The sequence below is a fragment of the Somniosus microcephalus genome, chromosome 7 (assembly GCF_052327205.1).
Source record: "Somniosus microcephalus isolate GS21.2 chromosome 7, FLI_Smic_1.0, whole genome shotgun sequence".
Classification (NCBI taxonomy): domain Eukaryota; kingdom Metazoa; phylum Chordata; class Chondrichthyes; order Squaliformes; family Somniosidae; genus Somniosus; species Somniosus microcephalus.
The window spans coordinates 199,519,277-199,543,872 of NC_140993.1; the positions used below are offsets into that span (position 1 = coordinate 199,519,277).

At 46.0% G+C, this 24,596-nt stretch overlaps 1 protein-coding gene and 1 pseudogene across 10 annotated transcripts in view; one reads left to right on the forward strand and one right to left on the reverse strand.

Annotated features, from left to right (window-relative positions):
• The window catches only part of LOC147115064 (sterile alpha motif domain-containing protein 12-like), a 253,049-nt gene extending 231,795 nt beyond the window's left edge, over positions 1-21,254 (reverse strand). For 5 of the 10 annotated variants that reach the window (XR_015079041.1, XM_085993312.1, XM_085993310.1 and 2 more), the window contains exon 1: positions 21,085-21,247. Coding sequence is in view for 9 of the 10 variants with exons in the window: in XM_085993312.1 (XP_085849438.1) it covers positions 21,085-21,130 (46 nt within the window). In the remaining variant the exon portion in view is untranslated. Of the gene's footprint in view, positions 1-21,084 lie in introns of all 10 variants that reach the window. The other 5 variants (XM_085993314.1, XM_085993311.1, XM_085993304.1 and 2 more) reach the window with 5 other exon arrangements.
• On the forward strand, positions 2,659-3,645 carry LOC147115065 (syncytin-A-like; annotated as a pseudogene).
• Positions 21,255-24,596: the final 3,342 nt, after the last annotated feature.

Sequence of the window (24,596 nt, forward strand, 5' to 3'; positions counted from 1 at the left end):
TTGAGAGGGTGCGAGAAATTATGAGCCAATGTTCAGGCATGAAAACAGAGGAATTAGATTCTCCCATGCTCAGCGCCGTTGTAAATGGACTATGACTTGAACTCAGGGATCCCTTTAAATTAGTTTGTTTCGGATGGCGACAGATAGCGTTTCCTATGTTAAAAGACATAAGATCGAAATAGAGAAACTAAAAGCAAGGTTACCGTGTTCATGGAGCGAGCAGCTCCAACGGCACCAGCCCCAACAACACCCACCTATTACCCACAACGGGGTGGGGGGTGGGAAGAGGAAATTTTAGGGGTAGAGGTGTAGGACGAGGACAATCCAGTGCCTGTTACAATTGTGGCCAGACTGGGCACTGGGCTAAAAATTGCCCATCAAAACAGCAGCATCCAAATTATAACTGGACTCAACAGGCTGGTAACGGGCCACCTCCTCCACCTCCAGAACCCAATCCGTATGTGTCCTGAGCCCAGGTACATGCTAGACCTCAAACTAAATTTTCTGTTCAAAATCCATTTGGACCACAAAATCAAAATTCAAATCAATTCGGCCAAGGATTCAATTGTCCGCATAATCAATGACTAGTTGCTCCATATCCAAGTGCTGCAAGCAAACAATTATGGACAAATTTGGAAAATTCGCAGGTACCTGACCTCTTCAGGAACCACCATTAAAAATGCGGAACAGGTAGAAAATCTTCTGCTAGCCATTTAATGTCCTTTAAAACTTGCCATTATTAAATGCCAAGCACATACAGGCCACTTGGATGAGGTAGCATTTGGAAATGCCAGAGCTGACAATGCAGCTAAATCAGCAGCTCTGTCAGACAAAGGGGAACAAGTATCAGCGTTCCCAGTAAGGGAAAATAATTCCACAGATCAACCGCCCACTATTAATGATGTGCTGGCCTTTCAGTCACAGGCCAGTACAGATGAGGTATTAACCTGGGCAAGGGATCAATGTTGTAAAACTCAAGAAGGAATATGGGTTTACCATGACGGCCGCATGGTGGCACCCAAATCCTTACTTCCATGGATTGCCCGATGTGTTCATACATTCACACATGCGGGCAAAGGGGGGGATGGCGGATTATATTTTGGCAACTTGGTATGCACCAGGTATTTCGGCAATTGCAAAACAAATTTCTGAAAATTGCGTTACCTGTCAGACAATGAATCCGGGTAAGACGGAAAAGGTAAAACCTGCTTCCCACCCAAACCCAACGGGACCTTTTGTAAATTTACAAATGGATGTTATTGAATTACCTATGTGTATGGGATTTAAGTATGTATTAGTTACTGTAGATGTGTTTTCTAGATGGATTGAAGCTTTTCCTTGTAAAAAGGCCGATGCCACTAAACATAGAAGATAGGAGCAGGAGTAGGCCATTCGAGCCTGCTCCGCCATTCAACGAGATCATGGCTGATCATCCAAACCCTAGCACCCGGTCCCTACACCGACAGCCGTCCCACCCAAGCCCTATCCCCGTAACCCCACATATTTAATCCCCCCTAACACTAAGGGTCAATTTTTAATTTTTTTTATCATGGCCAATCAACCTAACCCGCACATCTTTGGACTGTGGGAGGAAACCGGAGCACCCGGAAGAAACCCACAAACACGGGGAGAATGTGCAAACTCCACACAGACAGTCACCTGAGGCCGGATTTGAACCTGGGTCCCTGGCGCTGTGAGGCAACAGTGCTAACCACTATGCCACCGTGCTGCCCCTACTGTTGCTAAATATTTGTTGAAAGAAACCGTGCCGCGCTTCGAAATTCCTGTTAAACTTTCAAGTGATAATGGGTCTCATTTTACTGGAACGGTTATAAAAGAAGTGTGTAAAGCCTTACTTAACCAACATTTCCATTGCAGTTATCATCTAATATCAGCTGGACTGGTTGAGAGATATAATGGAATGCTTAAAAACAAACTGGCGAAACTATGCAATGAAACTGGACTAAAATGGGTAGAACTGCTGCCTTTAGCCTTGATGGTAATGCGATCTGCAACTAACAGAACAGGCCTGTCACCGCATGAGATAGTTATGGGACGTCCCCAACGGCTACCTTTTACAGCACAACAAATGGACATCCATAAAATGGAAGAAAATATGTTGAATTATTGTATTGCACTAACCAAATGTATCTCCAGCTTTCATTCACAGGTAAAAGAAGCTCAAGTTGAACCAGCAAAAGGGAAGTACCATAACCTGGAGCCCGGAGAATTCGTTTACATCAAAATTTTTAAACGAAAAAGCAGTCAACAACCCAGATTTGAAGGACCATACCAGGTTTTGCTGACAACTAATACTGCAATCAAGATAAAAGAAAGACCAACATGGATCCACGCGTCCCATTGCAAAAAAGCACCCGATCCGGAGGAAAAGGAGAAGGAACCAGAGGGAGAGAAAAAGATTTCCACAGACTATAGGGACTGACAGTACTATGCTTAACAGGATTATGCTTTGTGTTACTGATAGCACCAGAGGTAGAGACACGTGAACAAAGGGAACTACATATAAATGTATTCATGGCACGGAGTCATGAGTATGCACAAGAGAGAGATTTATCCAACTGTTGGGTATGTGCACATGTGCCCATTCACTCGAAAGGAGGCATCCCTCGAAGACCCATTCCCTTTATCCACTCAGCCATGTCTGATTCGTTAATCAGTCAGAACGATACGCGCAGTAATACTTCCCAGAAAAGGCACACATCCTATAGGGGCACTACTAGTACAGAGGATTGGAGGCCGGAATGGGAATCAGTAGGCTATAATCTCACTGCCTTCCAGGAGTGGTACCAACCCAAATATAATCGGACTCGGCAGCCCCCATTCCTAGTTCTTACTAATACCTCAGGTATAGGGGCCCCAATGGGTAAAATATGTTTAGTAAGGAACATAGCAAGGGGAGAGAACGTGGGTAAAAGCAAATGCGCCCAGAATTTTACCATAACTCGACCCCACAACTGGCACAATGTGGGTCAGTTTGACATGACAAATGTCCATAATAAGATGAGTGGGGGTACCTGGACCGGTTCCAACCTTATGATGACAAAGAAGTAGTTGCAATTCACTTCTTATAATGGAACCTATTTTATCTGTGGTCATAAGGCCTACCCCTGGTTACCACAATCATGGACGGGATCCTGTTACTTAGGATATGTGATACCCTTTATTAGAACAACACAGACCCTGAGGGATGCCTATGAAAGCCATCGACCTAAACAGGATTTGACATGGTTGAATGGAATGTTCAAGGTAATGATACCACCCTATGGGACAATGTCAAACGAGTGGGAAATACGGGAACTGGCTAAATTAGTAGAATCAGTAGCCAACGCAACCTCACAAACCTTCAAAAGGGTAAATGACGAAATGGTAACCAGTCGGACAGTGGCTCTCCAAAATCGTATGGCCCTAGATTATCTCCTAGCCCAGGAAGGAGGGACATGCGCTTTGATTGGTGAGGAATGCTGTACGTACATCCCGGATCACTCAGAAAAGATCAGCAGTCTGGCAGAACTTATTAGAGAGAAGGTAATAGAGTACAAAGTACTGGCCTAGGCGATACCACTTTGTGGGGTTGGGCATCCGGATGGCTAGGATCCCTGGGAAAATCCCTGGTACAGGGCCTGATCATATTCTTGCTGATAATCTTTTCCCTATACCCTATACCTTCTGTTTGTATCAATCAAGTGCTGCTGTGTCAGAGTGGGAAAAACAGTGTTACCAACAGCAACCATGACTAAAGGTTATGGTAGCAACAACTACTGAAGGATTCTGCGCGGAAATGGAAATAGAAAGACTAAGCAGGATTGGAATGGATTAAGTTGTCCTTGTGAAGGACAAAAGGGGGGGGGGGGGGGAAATGTGGAAATGTACCTTTTAAAACTGAATATAGTTACATGTGCCCCTTTTTTGACAAACAAAATGGAGTCCCGGTCCTCCCAGAAGCCTCTGCAGAAACGTCCTCTGTTCCTTCCTTAAACAGGTTAACCTTGACTAAACACTGTAAACCGTTGCTTATCTGCGTTGTAAACAAAGACCATTTACATGAGTAAAGGGAACCTTACGCAAGCCACCTGGCCAGAGGCTTGGCCACCAGATAACAGAAGAAACATACTGGCCCAGAACTTGGTGTCGGGGGCTTGCACGCGCGGCAAGCCCCCGATGTGCACTTACCCGGCGCGCCGACATCTGAAACCTGGCCCGCAGTGGATTTCCTGTCAGTGGCCCGATTCTGATGTCGGCGCGCTGTGCTAACCTGACCCAGCGGCGTAGTTAGTGCGATGTGCCGGCTGGGATCAGGTGAGCACTGTTCAGCCAATCAGGGGAGGGGAAACTTCATTCATAAGTTTGAGTGTAAGAACTGTCAAACTCATGAAAAGTACTGCACCCCAAAACACTACTTAAACTTTAAATAAAATTTAAAAAAAACATTCCAATCATTAAATTAAGTATAAATAAGTTTTAAAAAATTTAAACAATTTTTTTTTTTTTTTGAAAAAAATAAATTTTTAATAAAGGGTCTAAAGCTAAATTTACCTTATTGTAGATTCTTTAAAATAATAAAACTGTGGGAAAAAAAATTCTAAATTGCACTAACACCACTTACCTGTAAAAATAAATACTTACGTGTGCTTTTTACAAGCGTAAAGACCGGAGGCCTTTACACATGCACAAATCCCCCAAAACAGAGGAAATCCAAGACGCACGCGCTGCCCCCTACAGCGCACGCGCTAGCCTCTTCACCTCTTGGGTTAGAGGAGAGGAAATGCCGGTTTTCAGCGCATGCGCTGTGCATGCTGAAAACCGGCATTTCCTCCGGCCAGACGCGTGAGTACCCCTTCCGTACTCACGGGTTTGGGGAGGAATTACTGCCCCAATGTATGAAGTAACTACATTCCAAACAATAGTCTAGAATAAATAACTACCCATTGTATTATCAATAGTCTTTTGCTACGCCAGACTTTAGAAATATGTAGAAACTTAGTTAAGGATTGAAGAACTCTTTGTCCCTTTGTCTGACTTGAAAGACACATGATGAAACCATAACCTGTTTACTTTACTGTATAAATATGTTGTTAATCTGTAATTCTGGAGAGTCTCTACTAGCCTTTGACTTAGCGGGACGCTCTCCTTGCGGCAAGTAAAAATTTATTAAAAGAGCATCTACCGGGCTGGTTGTTTCAGAGAGAGTTGAGATTGACAGACTCCAGGCAATTGTAGTTCAGGCCTTGCGAAGCCTCGGTCTCCCATACTCGGCACACTAAAAAGAGAAAACCTCTCGCATCGGAGGCCCCGCAGACTCGAGCCGCTCTGCCAAACAGCCGCGTAGACTTTCAGTACAACATATAATTCATCGAACAATCATATTGTAGGAGTGCTTGAACTCCTAACGAAAGTACTGAGACTGAAACTAGCAGTTAACCAAATGTGGTTTAATACAGTAGTAAAAGTTACAAACAAAAATGCAGGAGAAACTCTACAGGTCTGTACACCAACTGGTTCCACAAGGACAGAGGGGGAACGCCGCTCCCCTCTGACGTCATCACGTTTTCCGCCGTTGGGAACGTCACGTGACCTGCGTGATGACGTCATCACGCTGGATCGCCATTTTACCGAACCCACGCTGTTTATACAGAGCAAACACTTAGCAATTATATACATTACTGCAAGAGTCTCTTGGTGGCTTTGCCACCCCCCCCAGAATTGTCTTTAATAAGGAAAGTCAATCGCAGAGGAGGTCGGACAAGCCTGTTTGAATGACTCCTAAATTCCCAGAGAGGAAAACGCTGAGCAGCTGGTGAGCTGGAGGGGATAGTGGCCTGGTCAGGTGCGGCAGCAGCCAGCGGTCGACCCCTATGCGGTGGCTGAGCAGGCTCGACTGGCTGTTCAAGGTCCAAGTGCGCGGGCTTGAGGCGATCGACGGAGATGTGGTCCGGCCTGCCCCAGAGGCCGACCAAAAAAGTCTTAGCCCGTCTGTAAAACCCGGAAAGGACCCGTATTCGGAGGCTGGAGCGGGCTGCGATGGGCGTCTTGACAAACGAACACGAATTTGGCCTTCAACTCCACTGGAATGTGGGAGGCAGGAAAACCGTGTTGCGACGTCAGAACTGGCAGGAAGTACTGGGCCGCTTCCTGGTGGGCTTCCCGCTGAGTGGCTGTAGACCACGGCTGTGTAGGGGACGGCAGGAATTCGCCTGGTACCCGGAGCGGCTGGCCATAAACCATTACCACGGCCGAAGCCTGCAAGGCCTCCTTTGGCACCACCCCAGCACAACCCAAGGCAGTTTATCGACCCATGCCGTGTCCAGGAGGCGGGCCCTGAGCGACGCCTTCAATGAACGATGAAAACGCTCACAGTCCATTCGCCTGCGGGTGGTAGGCCGTGGTGCGATGGAGTTTGGTGCCTAAGGCTGAGGCCACCGCGTTCCAAAGCTCAGCTGAGAATTGTGGACCGCGGTCGGATGAAATATCCATCGGAACCCCAAAGCGTGCTACCCATGACGAGATAAAGGCTCGAGCAACATCCGCAGAGGTGGTAGACATCAGGGGAACCACCTCTGGCCATCTTGTGGTGCGATCTACCATCGTCAGAAGGTGTGTGAAACCCCGCGATGGCGGGAGTGGCCCCACAAGTCGACATGGACGTGGTTGAACCAACGTTCCGGTACCTCGAAGGTGGCCCCGACGTGTCGTTGTACTTTGGTTCATTGACAAACCACACATGTTCGCCCAGTCGCGGATGTCCTTGCGCATCCCTCTCCAGACGAATTTGGATGCTAGCAACTTCTGTGATGCCCTCACACCAGGATGCGAAAGTCCGTGTATGGTGTCGAAAACTTTCCGACACCAGGTGGACGGAACAATCGGACGGGGGTCTCCCAAGGAGACGTCAGAGTAAAGTGGTGCCCGCCGAATGGAATGGCACATCCTTCGGTTGAAGGCTGGCGGAGTCAGAACGAGAGTCTTGAGTGTCCGGGTCGGCAGCTTGGTCGACCGCCATTCTCGCATAATCGATCCCCAACTGCATGGCTTGGACGGTGGCGCGGGAAAAGCAATCGGCTACCAATTTGTCCTTGCCGGCCACGTGCCAGATGTCGGTGGCAAATTCAGAAATAAATGTAAGCTGTCGCGCCGACCACGGTTCGGCAGTCTTGGCCATCGCGTATGTCAGCTGTTTGTGGTCGACAAACGCAGTGAAGTGGCGCCTTTAGAGCAGAAAACGAAAATGACGAATGGCCAAAAACGCCAACAGCTCCCTGTCAAAGGTACTGGAATGGCGTTCGTGCCGTCGCAGCTGGCAGCTAAAAAACGTCAGTGGTTGCCACGTGCCGTCGACCCATTGCTCTTGGACGGCCCCTATGGCGTAGTCAGACGCGTCAGTCAAGAGAGCGACGGTAGCTCCTAGCAGGGGGTGTGCCAACATTGTCGCATTCGCGAGGGCAGTCTTCGTGTCCCCGAAAGCGCGGTCCATTTCTGGCGTCCAAACTACGGGCTCCTTTCCCGGCTTCCCTCAGAGCCTCGTAGAGCGGCCGCATGAGCTGTGCAGCCCTGGGAACAAAACGATGGTAAAAATTTACCATACCCAGGAACTCCTGGAGTGCCTTCACGGACTGCAGCCGTGGGAATGCGGCGATCAACTCCACCTTAGGCCACCGCAGCACTGCAGAGGGGGCAATGCCGCTTCGGGCTAAGAAGTCGATTTGCTGCAGGCCGAACTGGCATTTGGCCGAGTTGACAATGAGGCCGTGCTGCTGAAGGCGACAAAAGAGAATGCGCAGATGCTCGAGATGGTCCTCCTTTGTGGCGCTGGCAATCAGTATGTCATCCAGATAGACGAACAAAAATTTGAGACCCCGTAGCACCGACTCCATTAGGCGTTGGAATGCCTGTGCTGCGTTTTTAATTTCAAAAGGCATACGGAGGAACTCACAGGCCTGGGGATGCACTAGTACCTGATGGTACCCACGGACGAGGTCGACCTTGGAGAAGATCAAATTCCCCTCCAAATGTGCGGAGAAATCCTGTATGTGCGGTATGGGGTACCGGTCGGGGGTCGTGACATCATGGAGGCGGGGGTAGTCGCCGCAGGGCCGCCATCCACCCCCGGGCTTAGGGACGATGTGGAGAGGCGAAGACCAGGGACTATTCGACCAGCAAATAATCCCCAACTTTTCCATGGCGGTGAACTCTGCCTTAGCCGCCGCGAGCTTGCTGGGCTCTAGCCGCCGTGCCCTGGCGTAGACGGGAGAGCCGGTCGTCGTTATATGGTGCTCCACCCCATGTTTGGTGGTCGAAGCCGAGAAGGTGAGCTTAGTCAGCTCTGGAAAGTCCCCGAGGAGGCGGGAGAAAACGTTGGGGGGTGGCCGAGCGCAGGAGACAGAGTGCGGTGCAACCGTGCCGCGCACACAGGGAACACAGTCAAACGTGGCGGCGTGAACGAGCCGACGATTTTTTAAATCAACCAACAGGCCGTTGGTGCATAAAAAGTCGACGGCTAGGAGTGCCTGTGAAATTTTGGCGGTGACGAAGTCCCATATAAAGTGTTGGCCACTGAAACAGACCTGGACCCGCCGGTGTCCCGCAAGTACGAATCGCACCCCCGTTGGCAGCTTAGGAAGGGAGAACCACGCCTGCCGGACCGAAGGTCGAGGACTGACGCAGGAAGGATGCTGCACTGCGCCCGTGTTGCACAAAAAATGACGGCCCGAGATGGAGTCGGTTAAATAAAGTAAAGTAGTTTCCCGGAATTGCCGATCGCCATCGTGGCACGCCCCGGAGTCGGTGTTCTTGACGCGCAGTTGCTTGTTCGGTGTTTTGGGCACGAAACTGCAAGGCGGACGGCAGCTTCTGGCCTTCACGCCAAACTGAGCATGGTAATAACAGAAACCGGTTGTTGGAGGAGTCGAGGCAGGGCCCTTTGGGGCGGGGCGTCTCGCGACGGCGCAGTATTGATGTCGGACCACGTATTTTTTATCCGCTTCTTCAGCGAACGCTATGCAATCGCCGGCGTCCAATCTGGCGAGGGCCGCCTGCACCTGTTCGGGCAGTTGACCGAGGAACAGTTTGCGGAACAGGAAACATTGCGGTTCAGACCCCAGGAGTATGAGCATCTGGCTCATCAACTCCGAAGGTTTGGAGTCTCCTAACCCGGGCAGCGTGAGTAGGCGGCGTGCGCGCTCTGCCTTCGTAAGGCCGAATACCTGCATTAGCCGTGCCTTAATGGTGACATACTTGTCGGTGGCCGGGGGGTTCTCCAGTAGGCTGATGATCCTCGACGCCGTCGAGCTGTCAAGTGCGGAGACCACGTAAAGATAACGGGTCTGATCCTGCACGACGTTGCAGAGCTCGAACTGCGCCTCTGCTTGTACAAACCAGGAGGCTGCCTGTTGTTCCCAAAATTGGGGGAGCTTCAAAGCCACTGCGTTGGCTTCCATCATGGCCCTGCGTTCCGTTTCTGCTGCGAAGAACGTCCGGGGTCACCAATGTAGGAGTGCTTGAACTCCTAACGAAAGTACTGAGACTGAAACTAGCAGTTAACCAAACGTGGTTTAATGCACTAGTAAAAGTTACAAACAAAAACACAGGAGAAACTCTATACAGGTCTGTGCACCAACTGGTTCCACGAGGACAGAGAGGGAACGCCTCTCCCCTCTGACATCATGACGTTTCCCGCCATTGGGAACGTCACGTGACCTGCGTGATGACGTCATCACACTGGATCGCCATTTTACCAAACCCGCGCTGTTTATACAGAGCAAACACTTAAAGGTAACAAGCCCCTGTTAAAGGCAATTATATGCATTACTGCAAGAGTGTCTTGGTGGCTTTGCCACAGTATCATTCATTTAGAATGGAGGTTTTACTATTTTACACTACATTTTGTGTATTTAAGGTGGTATCTGAATTTATGTTTATAAATTATTGGGAGGTTAGAAGTGTAAGTGATGATCAACACCGAGTTGGCCTGTTTCAAATTTACCCATTTAACACTTTGCTCTCACCAATGTGCGCTGTCCCTTTAAATTTGCTGCATGGTATCTTTATTCTAGGGAATACAAACCAAGTTTATGTAATCTCACCTCCTAATTTAACCCTTGGTGCATTGGTAACATTCTGTACAGTGCCTTGGTCAAACCATACCTAGTGTACTGCATGCAACTCTGGAGACAGTGAGACAGGAGATCAAGCCCTGGGTACAGTGCAGAAAGGAGTAATTAGGAAACACTGGAGGAGCGTGGACTTTTCAGCAATGAAGGGTGGTGACCGTCGAGACATACAAGAAAGCAAACAAACATTGTAGAAAAAGGCAAGTCTGAAACACTACATCAAATTAAAGCATAACCATAGAATAAAAGGGTCACAAGTTGAAACTAGTGAAAAGAAAATTTAGGACTGATGTCAAGAGTCCTTTACAGAAAGCAATTAACGCTTGAAATAGATTCACGGGTAGATCATTGAGGCAATTTTTTTTTTTTTTTTTTTTTTAAAAAACAAAGTTAGATACTACTTCTGTTTGAATTGGAGAACCAAGATGGGTTGAATGGCCTTCCTCATTCGTATCTACTTGCGATCTTGTGAACTTCCTGCATGTTTGTTTTCTTAACAATGAAAGAAGATTTTGCAATGGAGGTTCCAAGCCACAAGTGTTTCAAAAGAGGAAGTTAATTACATTGGAACGTTTTGGGGAATGTGGTTTTAAAGAAACAACTTGGCCATAATGTGATCAAGCATTTCACAATCACTTGCTACCATCCAAAAAAAATGTCCCTTACTTACCTGCAAAGGAGATCAAAATTTCTCACAAAAGTTATGATATTCAATCACATTTTTTCTTCATTAGTTTCTCACATAAAATACAGCCCCAGCTCAACTACTCCACCTAAGAAACATTAGCAGTTTATTTTTAATGGGGTCAGCAGCAAATCAAAAGGCGTTTGCTGCTGGCTTCGAAGTATGCTTCGGACAAGGATTCCGCGATTCCTGTGTCAAGAACTTTGGGTTTGCCAACCTTCAATTCAAATCAACAGAGTACAGTGGGGACCCCCTTGTGCGAACTGCTGTGATGTCAACAGGCTGTCAGCCAATCAAAGCGCAGAATTCTCAAGATAGCGAACAAGGAAGTGGGTAAGCTCTTAAAATGTTAGAGAATGTAAAAGAAAGATTCGGGCTCTCGCATGGGAAAAAGGCAAACCTGAAATAAAGATGAACAAATCACAATGCACAAAATTTAAATTAGTTTTCCAGGTGTGTGCATGTGCACAGCGTAGCCAGTGTCTGAGCTCCCACTGACAAAGCGCAACTTCAGGATTTCCACATGTGCCAAATCCCAAAGTTGTGGTCAGTTTCAAACACGGAGTGACGGCAAACGCTGCCAGTTTCCAGTCATCCTGACCGCAAATTCTGGGCCATTCTGTTCTGGGAGAAGGACTTCCATGTGCCTCACTGACACTTCTACACGGTTTTCTTGAAGCCCACTGGACAATGGGGGAAAAGGGTGGATAACACTTGGGAATCAACATAAGAAATAGGAGCAGGAATAGGCCGCTTGGCCACTAGAGCCTGCTCCGCCATTCAATAAGATTATGGCTGATCTTGGGCTCAAAGCCACTTCCCAGCCCGCTTCCCATAACCCTTCACTCCCTTATCTTACAAAAATTTGTCTAACTCCATTTAAATATATTTAATGACCCAGCCTCCACAGCTCTCTGGGGCAGAGAATTCCACAGACTTACATCCCTCCGAGAAGTAATTCCTTCTCATCTCAGTTCTAAAAGGGCGACCTGTGGCGGAGCCACTAAGGGACTCCGATCAATTGTATATAATTCCCTTTAATAATGTTAGCTACAGCCCGAGTCTGTATCTTTGTTTTCACTGTTTACATGTACAGAGCGCGATCACCTAAATAGTGCGGGTAAACACGATGACGTCACGCCGTTCATCACGTGATCTCCCACCGGCGGGAAAAACGTGATGCCATCAGCCACGGGACCGCCCAAGCAGTCCTCGGAGCCTCCGAACTGACTAGACCTATATTCGATGTTCTCCTGTAGTTATCCGTTAAACTCTTAGTTTTCATTAAACCTCGTTTATTTGATCGCCTGAGTGGACCTCAGTCTTTTGGATAGGAACTAGACATTCCTACAGACCCTTTATTCTAAAACTGCCCCACGTTCTAGATTTTCCCACGAGGTGAAACATCCTCTCTGCATCTGCCTTGTTGGCCCCCTCAGTATCTTATGTTTCAATAAGATCACCTCTCATTCTTCTAAATTCCAGTGAGTATAGGCCCAGCCTGCTCAACCTTTCCTCATAAGTCAACCCCCTCATCCCTGGAAATAACCTAGTGAATCATCTCTAAACTGCCTCCAATGCAAGTATATCCTTCCTTAAATAAGACGACCAAAACTGTACGCAGTACTCAAGGTGTGGTCTCAATGCCCTGGACAATTGTAGCAGGACTTCCCTGCTTTTGTACTCCCACCCTTTTGAAATAAAGGCCAACATTCCATTTGCCTTTTTGATTACTTGCTGTACCTGCATGCTAACTTTTTGTGTTTCATGCACAAGGACCCCCAGGCCATAGAAACATAGAAGATAGGAGTAGGCCATTCGGCCCCTTGAGCCTGCTCCGCCATTCAATGCGATCATGGCTGATCATCCAAATTCAGTACCCTGTCCCTGCTTTCTCCCCATATCCCTTGATCCCTTTAGCATTAAGAAATATATCCAACTCCTTCTTGAATATATTTAATGAATTGGCCTCTACTGCCTTCTATGGTAGAGAATTCCACAGGTTCACCACTCTCTGGGTGAAGAAATTCCTCCTCATCTCTGTCCTAAATGGCTTACCCCTTATCCTTAGACTGTGACCCCTGGTTCTGAACTCCCCGACCATCGGGAACATCCTTCCTGCATCTAGTCTGTCTAGTCCTGTTAGAATTTTATAAGTTTCAATGAGATCCCCGCTCATTCTTCTAAACTCCAGCAAGTACAAGCCCAATCAACCCAATCTCTCCTCATACATCATTCCTGCCATCTCAAGTATCAGTCTGGTGAATCTTCGCTGCATTCCTTCCATGGCAAGAACATCCTTCCTCAGATAAGGCGACCAAAACTGCACACAATACTCAAGATGTGGTCTCACCAAGGCCCCGTATAACTGCAGCAAGACATCCTTGTTACTGTACTTAAACCCTCTCACTATGAAGGCCAACATACCATTTGCCTTCTTAACCACCTGCTGCACCTGCATGCTTACCTTCAGCGACTGGTGCACAAGGACACCCAGGTCTCGTTGCACTTCCCCTCCTCCCAGGTCCCTCAACTGTAGCATTTTGTAATCTCTCTCTCCATTTAAATAATTCATTTTTTATTTTTCCTGCCAAAAAGTGTATAACCTCACACTTTCCCACATTATACTCTATCTGCCAAATGTTTGCCCATTCACTTAGCCTGTGCCTTTGCAGATTCGAGTCCTCTGCACAACTTGCTTTCCCACCCATCTTTGTATCATCCGCAAACTTGGCTACATTATACTCAGTCCCTTCATTCAAGTCATTAATGTAGATTGTAAATAGTTGAGCCCCAGCACCGATCCCTGTGGCACCCCACTAGTTACCGTTTGCCAACTGGAAAATGATCCATTTATCCTGACTCTCTGCTTTCTGTTAGTTAGCCAATTCCCTATCCATGCTAATATATTACCCCCACTTCCGTGAGCTCTTATCTTATGCAGTAACCTTTTATGTGGCACCTTATTGAATGCCTTCTGGAAATCCAAATACACCACATCCACTGGTTCACCTTTATCCACCCTGCTCATTACCTCCTCAAAGAACTCCAGCAAGTTTGCTAAACATGATTTCCCTTTCATAAAACCATGCTGACTCTGCTTGACTGCATTATGATTTTCCAAATGCCCTGCTACTGCTTCCTTAATGAAGGACTCCAGCATTTTCCCAACGACAGGTGCTAGACTAACTGGTCTATAATTTCCTGCTTTCGGTCTCCCTCCTTTCTTAAATGGGGTGTTACATTTGTGGTTTTCCAATTCACTGGGACCTCTCCAGTGTCCAGGTAATTTTGGTATATTGCAACCAATGCTTCCACTATCTCTGCAGCCACTTCTTTTAAGACACAGGCCATCTGGTCCAGGGGACTTGTCATCTTTTAGTCCCATTATTTTACCAAGTACTATTTCCTTAGTGATAGTTATTGTCTTTAGTTCCCCCCTCCCTGTAGCCCCTTGATTATCCATTATTGGGATGTTGTTAGTGTCTACCGTGATGACAGATACAAAATATTTGTTCAGAATCTCTGCCATTTCCCATTATTAATTCCCCAGTCTCATCCTCTAAGGGACCAATGTTTACTTTAGCTACCTTGTTCCTTTTATATATCTGTAGAAGCTCTTACTATCGGTTTTAATGTTTCTTGCCAGTTTACTCTCATAATTCTTCTTCTCTATTATTTTTTTTAGTCATCCTTTACTGGTTTTTAAACATTTCCCAATCCTCTGGTCTCCCACCAATCTTAGCAACATTGTATGCCTTCGTTTTCAATTTGATACCATCCTTTACTTCTTTAGTTAGCCAAGAATGGTGCTCCCTTCTCTTAAAAACTTCTCACTGGAATATATTTTTGTTGAGAGTTATGAAATATCTCCTTAAATGTCCACCACTGCATTTCAACTGTCTTACCCTTTCACTTATTGTCTTTTAGTTCCCTCCTCCCAGTCCACTTTAGCCAGTTCTGCCCTTATGCCACTGTAATTGCCGTCGTTTAAGATACAACTTTCTCATAAAACCATTGCATGTCATAACACTCGCAGCTGCAGGCATAAAAAGACGATCTAGTTACTCTGTGCATTAGCTTGAGGGGGGGGGGGGGGGTGGGGAGAAAAGAGACCTGATGCTAAGCAGAACATATATGGGTTGAGTTCTGATGAAAGGGCATTGACTTGAAAAGTTGACTGTTTCAACACAGATGCTGCTTGACCTGTGGAGTATTGCCAGCATTTTTTGATTTTAACTTCAGAATTCCACCATTCACAGTAATTTGCTTTTATGCTGGGGTAGAGTTAATGCTCGTTTACGCCAGCAATATCAGCGGAATCAGCCAAACAACGCAAAAGGTATGGGAATTTTAAATATGACCGGGTTACGCCCAAAACCCACTTATGTTCGTATTTTCGTGATCTTTTACGCTGGTTTACGATTCACTCTACTCGGATCAGGCCCCGCCCACAAAACTGGCCACAAGCCAGGTCGAAATTGCAAGATTGCGCTGGTTAGGGACGGCTCTTAAAAGTGCACTGATTTTCTTGGTGCACAGGCACTAGTAGTCCATTTTTAAAGTTTTCAGTCAAAAAAATTCAATTTACTAAGAAACTGACTAATGTACACCAATACTATTAAATGGTTCAGTACAGTTCTTTAAAGTCATTTGCAGTGATTGTAAATCAGGTTGCTCACAGGTGGAGGACTGGACACTTAATAAAATGCTTATTTTGCAGTAAACCCATTTTCAGCTCTATTAATAAAACTACACCAGGTTACCACTCTTAAATACATCAAGGAATAAAGAAACAATTAATTTCTATTACGCTGTCCGATTGCACTGGTTCATTGAAGATTTTAGGTTTGTGATTATACAAAATGAATTTAGCAGAAACTTGAACTATAACCTAACTAGTGCAATTGTGAGCCCACTTTGGGCAGAATCACCCAATTGCAGCAATGGAGATCCAGCCATTTATATTAGAGCGTGGTGGTGGTGGGGGCATACTTACTATTGCCTGTACTCTAGTATAGCCTTTAGTTGAACTCCTGTTGCACAACTTTAGACAAAAACTAGGCAAAAGCAAACATGTGGGAAGCAGTTACAACAAGGCACTAACGAACATGGCAGTAACCTGAGAATAGAACTTGGATGGAGCTGTTCACATGTGTCTGCAAAGAAAGGTGCACATTCACTCAGCACACATACACCTACCCCATCTATTCACATACACCTACCCCATCTATTTCAGTGAATGGGCTGAACTGGAAACTGTATTCTAATGTTGGGAAGGCAAAATACTTACTGTAAAACCCAGTGCAACTTCACAACAGATTTGTGTGCCTTGCAATCTTAGTGGCTCTGTTTAAACACTGGGACATTCATTGAGTGTCACAAATACAATTTTCACAGTACACGTGTTCAATGCTATGTACTTAAATATGGCAGATCACTCAATATATTCTAAAAAAAGGGGGGGGGGGGGAAGTAGCTCTTTAGCAAAATTACTTCCCATCATATATTTCATCTGGTTCCTTAGGGTAAAAAAAAAAAAGTGTTCACAAAACCAGAAACAAGGTACAAGAATTTCAAAAAATTGAAAATGCTGACAGGCGTCTTAAAGCTTCAATAAAAGGGATATGGGGATAGTGCAGAAAAGTGGAGTTGAGGTTGAAGATCAGCCATGATCTTACTGAATGGTGGAGCAGGCTCGAGGGGCCGAATGGCCTACTCCTATTTCTTATGTTCTTAAAAATAACATGTACAGTACACACCATTTGACAACAGCAGCTTAAGTGCAGAAATTATGTAGGTGAGAAAGTGTCAATGTCTGAAATATGCACATTAAAAAATGGGTTGCATCATTACGTGTAACTCCGGTTCTTTCTTCATCTCTTCTCTCCAGCATCTGCAAGGCTCAAGTCAGGCATGTGATGCAATACTCACCACTTGTGACAACAAGAAGTATTTAAATAGTGCCGTTAATGTAGTAAAACGTCCCAAGGCACTGCACAGGAGTATTTTAAGACAAAAACATGCCAAGAACAAGTAAAAAAAAATATTTTTAAGTGTAGTGACTTATGTAGCAAATGCGGTAGCCACAAGCAAGACGTCACAAAAACAACAAGATGAATGACGCAGTTACTCTGCCTTGAGGTAATAAGAGCGGAGAGGAATGTTGGCCAGAACAGAATTCCCTGTTCTCCAAATAGTGCCACGGGATCTTTATCATACACCTCAACAAGCAATTTAATGACTTAACTAAGGATGGCACCACTAACAGTTAGTGCTTCCCAAGTACTACACCAGAGTATATCTTATTTAAGAACACAATCTGGGACCCACAAACTTCTGACCCAAAAAGTGAGATAGTTTGACTAGTCATGGCATAAAAAGAATGCAAGGAAGATCACTACTCCAGATTTGCAAAGGGAAGAGTGGGGTGGATGGTGCGGACAAGGGCAGGCATGCATTACCACATAGCTCAGTTTGATTTTTAATGGCCAGGTAGTTTAGATTGGGGGGGGGGGGGGGGGGTGGGGGGCTGACAATCCAGGGTCAGCCAAGTCAGGAAATAGACACTACTGGTTAAGTATGCACCAGTATCCAGCTAGTAGCTATTTTCCTCCCCACCCCCTGCAGATTGCCTCCTCAGCCCCCCCCCCAACCCAATCACAGATGCCAGTCTTCAGCCAATTTGATTCACTCCACGGGATATCAAGAAATATCTGAGCGCACTGGCTATAGCAAAGGCTATGGGCCCAGACAACATGTCAGCTTTAGGGCTGAACACTTGTGCTCCAGAACGAGCCGCACTTCTACCCAAGCTGCTCCAGTACAGCTACAACACTGGCATCTACCTGACAAAAATGCAAAATTTCCCAAGTATGTTCTGTCCACAAAAAGCAGGACAAATCCAATCTGGCCAATTACCACCCCATCAGCCTACTCTCAATCAGCAAAGTGATAGAAGGGGTCATCGGCACTGCTATCAAGTGACATGACACTTACTCACCAGTAACCTGTACACCACTGTTCGGTTTGGGTTCCTCCAGGACCACTCGGCTCCAGACCTCATTACAGCCTTGGTCCAAACATGGACAAAAGAGCTGAATTCCAGAGGTGAGGCGAGAGTGACTGCCCTTGACATCAAGGCAGCATTTGACCAAATATGGCATCAAGCAAACTTAGTAAATCAGGGGGAAAGCTCTCCACTAGCTGGAGTCATACCAAGCACAAAGAAAGATGGTTGCAGTTGTTGGAGACCAATCATCTCAGCCCCAGGACATCGCTGCAGGAGTTCCTCAGGGCAGTGTCCTAGGCCCAACCATCTTCAGCAATGACCTTCCCTCCACCAGGTGGTCAGAAATGGGGATGCTCGCTGAGGATTGCACAGTGTTCAGTTCCATTAACAACTCCTCAGATAATGAAGCAGTCCATGCCCGCATACAGCAAGACCTGGACAACATTCAGGCTTGGGCTGAGAAGTGACAAGTAACATTCGTGCCACACAAGTGCCAGGCAATGACCATCTCCAACAAAAAAAGTGTCTTGACACCTCACCTTGACAGTCAACGAGATTACCATCAACAAAATTACCATCACCAAATCCCCCATCAACAACATCCTGGCTACAAGAGCAGGTCAAAAGCTGGGTATTCTGCAGCGAGTGACTCACCTCCTGACTCCCCGAAGCCTTTCCACCATCTACAAGGCACAAGTCAGGAGTGTGATGGAATACTCTCCACTTGCCTGGATGAGTGCAGCTCCAACAACACAAGGAGCTCGACACCATCCAGGACAAAGCAGCCCACTTGATTGGTACCCCATCCACCACCCTAAACAGTCGCTCCCTTCACCACCGGTACACTGTGGCTGCAGTGTGTACCATCTACAAGATGCACTGCAGCAACTCACCAAGGCTTCTTCAACAGCACCTCCAAAACACACGACCTCTTACCACCGAGAAGAACAAGGGCAACAGACACATGGGAACACCATTACCTGCAAGTTTCCCTCCAAGTCACACACCATCCTGGCTTGGAAATATATCATCGTTCCTTCATCATCACTGGGTCAAAGCCCTGGAACTCCCTCCATTACAGCACTTTGGGAGCATACTCACTTCACGGACTGCAGCAGTTCAAGGCGGCGGCTCACCACCACCTTCTCAAGGGCAACTAGGGATGGGCAATAAATGCTGGCCTTGCCAGCGTTCCCACATCCCATGAACAAATAATAAAATGGCTTCCTTAAAAATTAACACACAAACTACTTGTGTTTATGTTCCACACGAGCCTCCTCCCACTTTACTTTACCTATCAACATATCTTTCTATTCCTTTCTCCCTCATGTACTTATCTAGCTTCCCCTTAAATCCATCCATGCTATTCACCTCAACCACCATGCAGTAACCAAGTTCCACATTCTCACCACTGAGTAAAGAAGTTTCGCCTGAATTGGATTTATTAGTGGTTCTCTTCTATTTATGACCCCTAGTTTTGGTAACCCCATAAGTGGAAACATTGGCCACCCATTATACGCAGTGCACTCAATGGAACTGAATATCAGGCGCTGCGTATAATGGGCGGCAGATCCGATACTGCCCCTTTTGCGCCATCGCGAGAGATGAATTTCTAGGCCATCTTCTCTATGTCTACCCTATCAATTCTGTTCATAATGTTAAAGACTTCTATCAAGTCAGCCCTCAGCCTTCTCTTTTCTAGAGAAAAAAAAGAGTCCCAGCCTGTTCAGTCTCTTGTTGTACCTTTTCAGTTCTGGTATCATCCTTGTAACTCTCCCCTATCCCCACTTTCTCCAGTGCTTCTATATCCGTTTTGTAATATGGAGACCGGAATTTTGCACAGTACTCCAAGTGTGGTCTAACCAAGGATCTATACAAGTTTAACATAACTGCTCTGCTTTTGAATTCTATTCCCCTAGAAGAACTGAGGTGGTCCTGGATACATACATAACCCACCTCACTAGAGTAGCATTATGGACTGGCAGACAGGTCAACATCCCCAGCATCGAAGCTTTGACCACGCTCGATCAGCTCTGATGGACGGGTCACATCATCTGCATGCCCGATACGAGACTCCCAAAACAAGCGCTCTACTCGGAGCTCCGACACAGCAAGAGAGCCCCAGGTGGGCAGAGGAAACGCTTCAAGTCACCCTCAAAGCCTCCTTGAAAAAGTGCAACATCCCCACCGTCACCTGGGAATCCCTGGCCCAAGACCGTACAAAGTGGAGGAGAAGCAGCCAGGAAGGCGCCGAATACCTTGCATCTCTTCGCCAGGAGCAAGCGGAAGCCAAGCGCAAACAGCGGAAGGAGCGCACGTCAACCCAAGCACCCCACCCACCCCGTCAACCACCGTCTGCCCCACCTGTGACAGAGACTGCAGGACTCAGTCACCTGCGAACTCATTTTTAATGTGGAAGCAAGTCAGCTTCGGTTCCGAGTGACTGCCTAAGAAGGAAGGGACAAGAGAATGAGATATACCGGACATGGTAGATCGGTACAAGGCTGAAAATGAGGACATTACCCAAAAAGTGGTAGAGAATGACATTCTTTTTATTTTAAAAGACAGAAGAGGTTGTGGAGAAATACACCACATAAAAAAAGTATTTCCTTCTTTAACCAGTTTTCTTCAAACAGCAGCGGGAGATTTTCAAGTTAAAGAGATTCAAAAGTAGCAAGAAACTTAAATACACAGGTAACTGAAACGTCCCCTACAGTCTCGAAATGACTTGTCTGTTGCATAAAGAGCCACGATCAAAGTGTTTGGCAAAACTCGGTTTATTTACAAACATATTCACAGCAAGGTCAATCACACCAGAGTACATCATTCCATTACTTACCTCAATAAGGAAAATGATACAACTTCGCCCCAGCTTCATCAGAAAGATTTGCCAAACACTTGTCCACGAAGGATATGTCTTTTTGAAAGAAATATCGCAAATTTAAAGAATGCAATTCTGCCATAAGAAAGCTACCTGTGCTCGAGCAATACGTGACCAATCTAGTTTACTGACACTGACGTAAATTTTCAAACAATTGGTTTTGCTCTTTTAAAAATAAATCTAGGTTGCAAAACACCAGCATTAAAGCTCATACTGACATCGCTCCATCAGCACGCAGCAAACGTGCCATTAAATACGAATGAAAACCCTCACCAAACCAAGCTCATCTCAGCTGGCTGATCAGCTGAAGTCGCGTTTATCCATTTTATTCACAGGGAAGGCAATTAAACTCATTCTTAAAACAATCCGAACGTCACCTTACCTTCAACAGCCATTATATCAACGACTCTAATCTGAACATTATTCATTTAATGCCACTACAGCAATATCTTGAGCGAAGGAACTCTTCCAAAATACAGGATTCTTTACAGCTGGTGTCGCCCAAACCCGACTCAACCTACACAAAACAGCACTACGCAGGCGCCGCGCTTACACTGAACTCCGGGACTTGTAGTCCTGCCTGAATTTATTCACGTCAACTGGAGCAAAAGGAAGCAGCACCGCGTGTATACCTCTAATTATAAATACAAAACTCTCACAAATGCAAAAGCCTCGGGAAGCCTAAAAGCCGTCCATCAACAATGCACTAACGCTTATTAGGATGTTATGGCGATGAACTCCAATTCCCAGTGTGCTTTGTAATGTGAGCAGGTTGCTAAGGCTAAAGGCTGGATCGGCAGGCTGTAATGTCATTGACAATTCAAGCAACCAATTACTGTTTGGTTATTTTAAGCATTTTACATTGCCAGCAATGACGTGACAGGTTTTACTGCCACTCTCTGTAAATCGATCATCAAATTTTGTTTTTAAAGTGAATTGTGTCTTTTTGAAGCAAAACAAGCAACTAATTAATCTGGATTCAATTCTTCATAATTATTTTCTCAAAATAAAATTGTAATTTTATACTATTTTGAAATTATTTTAGAATAAATGTTTTTTGCATTTGGAGAAGCGGCATCTTTAGCAATGAATGGGGAGGGAGAAAAGCCTAATCGATCACACCATTTATTTCTTAGTAATGTCATTTGAAAGCGATGTAATGACACGCTTTGACATGAATTCCATCGTTGTGTGAAGTTTTTGACTGTTGAAGCCTGTGCCTATTTGAACTTGATAACTAGTATAAACAGACACCAGATCTAGGAATATTGTAAAATGTTCTTTGTTCAGCTTTATGCTTCACTCACACTGTTCATTATCAGTCACCTGGTGCATTGGTGCATGTTAGATAATTTCCTGAAATTTTGAATGACTTTGGAATTCCAGGGTTAGTATCCAGGAAAATATAATCTATATCCTACAATGCGACATACTCCCTCATTGATTAGCTACAAACATCAAGAGAAACACTTTCTTTCTGGATTTGGGAGCCAATACAGTTGATCTCTGGTACACAGTTAGGACATCAAAATATATCATTTATGATTTGTTCTTACAGATTGGTGAAAATAACTTTAAATATTCGTAGCTGATCTCCTGTGCCTTTGAAAACAAGAACTTATATACAGTATTTGTATAGCACCTTTTACATCCACAGGAGGTCCCAAAGCATTTCATAGTCAATTAGTAATTTTTTAAGTGTAGTCTCTCTAATTTGCATGCCTCAGACAGCAGTAAGATTGCTCACTGATTTTTATTATTAGGGCCCTTACTTCGCCCCGCCACTGCTCTTGGATGCTGCTCAGAAAGCCATGATTGGAAGAAGTGTCTTCACTCTCTCCCAGTGTTCTGCCTCAACTCATTCTCGCTCCAGGAACACATTCTCTGCCTCTCTTATTGATATTATTTCAGTTCATAATTCCTCTCCATTCCATAACTGAATTATGATTCCATTTGATGTATGCTCGGACATGGATTGGTTGCTTTTCTGCTCCTGCATTTGATTTCTTCTACTGTGGTTGAAAAATAATGAATTAAAAGCAGGAATTCAGGTGGCCAGTCTATCACTCAGTGGCACCTCTGATGATCAGGACTCAGCTCACTGACTTGCGTATGCTTGGGAGGCATTGAGTGTTCAGGATGTTTAGGCGCCTGGAGCTGTGTGGCATGGTGCTTGTGGAAAGTTGTTGAAGCCAAGTTTATGGTTAAGTTTCTGAATTTCTTATCGGATGAAATTTCTTTCAATGGGTGTATTTACCATAATGCTTTTTTGCTAGAAAGTAATTGTTTAGAAGTTTTTTTTTTAGGGAGAAAATTGAAAGTGGAAAGAAAGGTGTTACAGAATGTAATTGGTTATTTTCTACTTTTGTTATTAACCAATTAAAAAGGAGAAATATACAGAGGGGTCAAAATCTATGACCCTCCGACTGTAACTTTGGTAGGACTGTGGCAGTAGGGCCCTAAATTAGGCCAGGACCTGGATATGCTAGGTCCTGGCTTTCCCTGGGAGTTTCTGCAGGGCCTTGTAAGGGGCAGAGCCTTTGCTCACTCCAAACAAGGTCAATAACATAGGAGGGGGCGTGGCTCAGAATGTGGACTTCCAGGCTGGGTGTTTCCTTTTTCCTGGCCTAGTGAAGGAGCAGCCAGAGCACCAAGTGGGACCAGGTATACGCGCGCCTGTCCAACAACGGAAGTCGTGCCCACTTCCATGGTTCAAACCTGCAGCATGGCCTGGATCCCCGTAGATTTGGTCACTGTCTGGTTATGTTTCTAGGAGCACAAGATGTTTAGCGTCAAAGGTCATCAACATGCAGATCCTGGCATTTACATCGGCCTGAGCCGAGAGGACTTTTGGGCCCAGAGTCCTAAGCATTTAAATGAGGAAGAAGAAAATCAAACAAAGGCTCAGCATGCACAAAAGCACAAGAAATGTGACATAATAAAACTCACTACGCACTTTGAGTATAAAGCAAGGCTTTAATCAACTTGTTTCAGAACATGGAGGTCTAGTTGTACTTCACTAGTTCCTGTCTTACAAAATGTCCCTGGGAAAGCTGGACCCACGCCTGAGTATTTATACTCCTTGGACGGTGCCACCAGCTGGCCGTCCAGCATTATTTCATGAGTAGTTTCTTTATGATGATTAGATTTATAACATTCTTCCTGCCTGAAAGATTTGGAAGTCCGACGACTTCCTCTTAACAGATTAGGCGGACCACAAATAGCCGCAGTCTTTTAGATCTTTGTTTATGGCTAGAAGGCACGTCTCCCCGGACCATGTCTTGGCCCCTGGGCCGCTTGATCCATACCGGTGGATCGACAGGGCCTGTGTTGCCCTGATCGACCCGAGGGAGGCTGGGGAGATCGTGATTCCAGGTGCGGGTCCCCACAGGTGCAGAGCTGGCTTCATCCTGTTTGATAGCCAGGGATTGACCAGCATCCTGGCCTCGGGTGGCCATCCCACGGGGAGCGCTCGGCTCCCCGAGTGGATCCGGTGGGGCAGCCAGCAGATCTCTCGATGTCCCAGGTAGGGCGGCATCTTCGAGGGAACGCAGAGTGTTGGCATCATCACCGTGGGTCCCTCTATCAGTTGGGTCTGTGGAACCGGCTGGACAGGGAGCCAGGTCCCGGAGCAAAACGGTGGACTCCCGGCCATCAGGGTACCGCACGTGCGAGTACATGGGATTGAAGTCCGTGAGTTCTACCTCGTCGACGAGGGGATCGTTTTTAGAAGATTGGACGAATCTTCGGAGCAGCATGGGGCCGGGAGCTGCCAACCATGACGTCCCATGAATGGAGCGATGCTGGAAGCTGAAGAATTGCTCGTGAGGTGTAACATTGGTGGACATAGAAAGAAGAGACCTGATGGGATGCAACACATCAGGGAGCATAGTT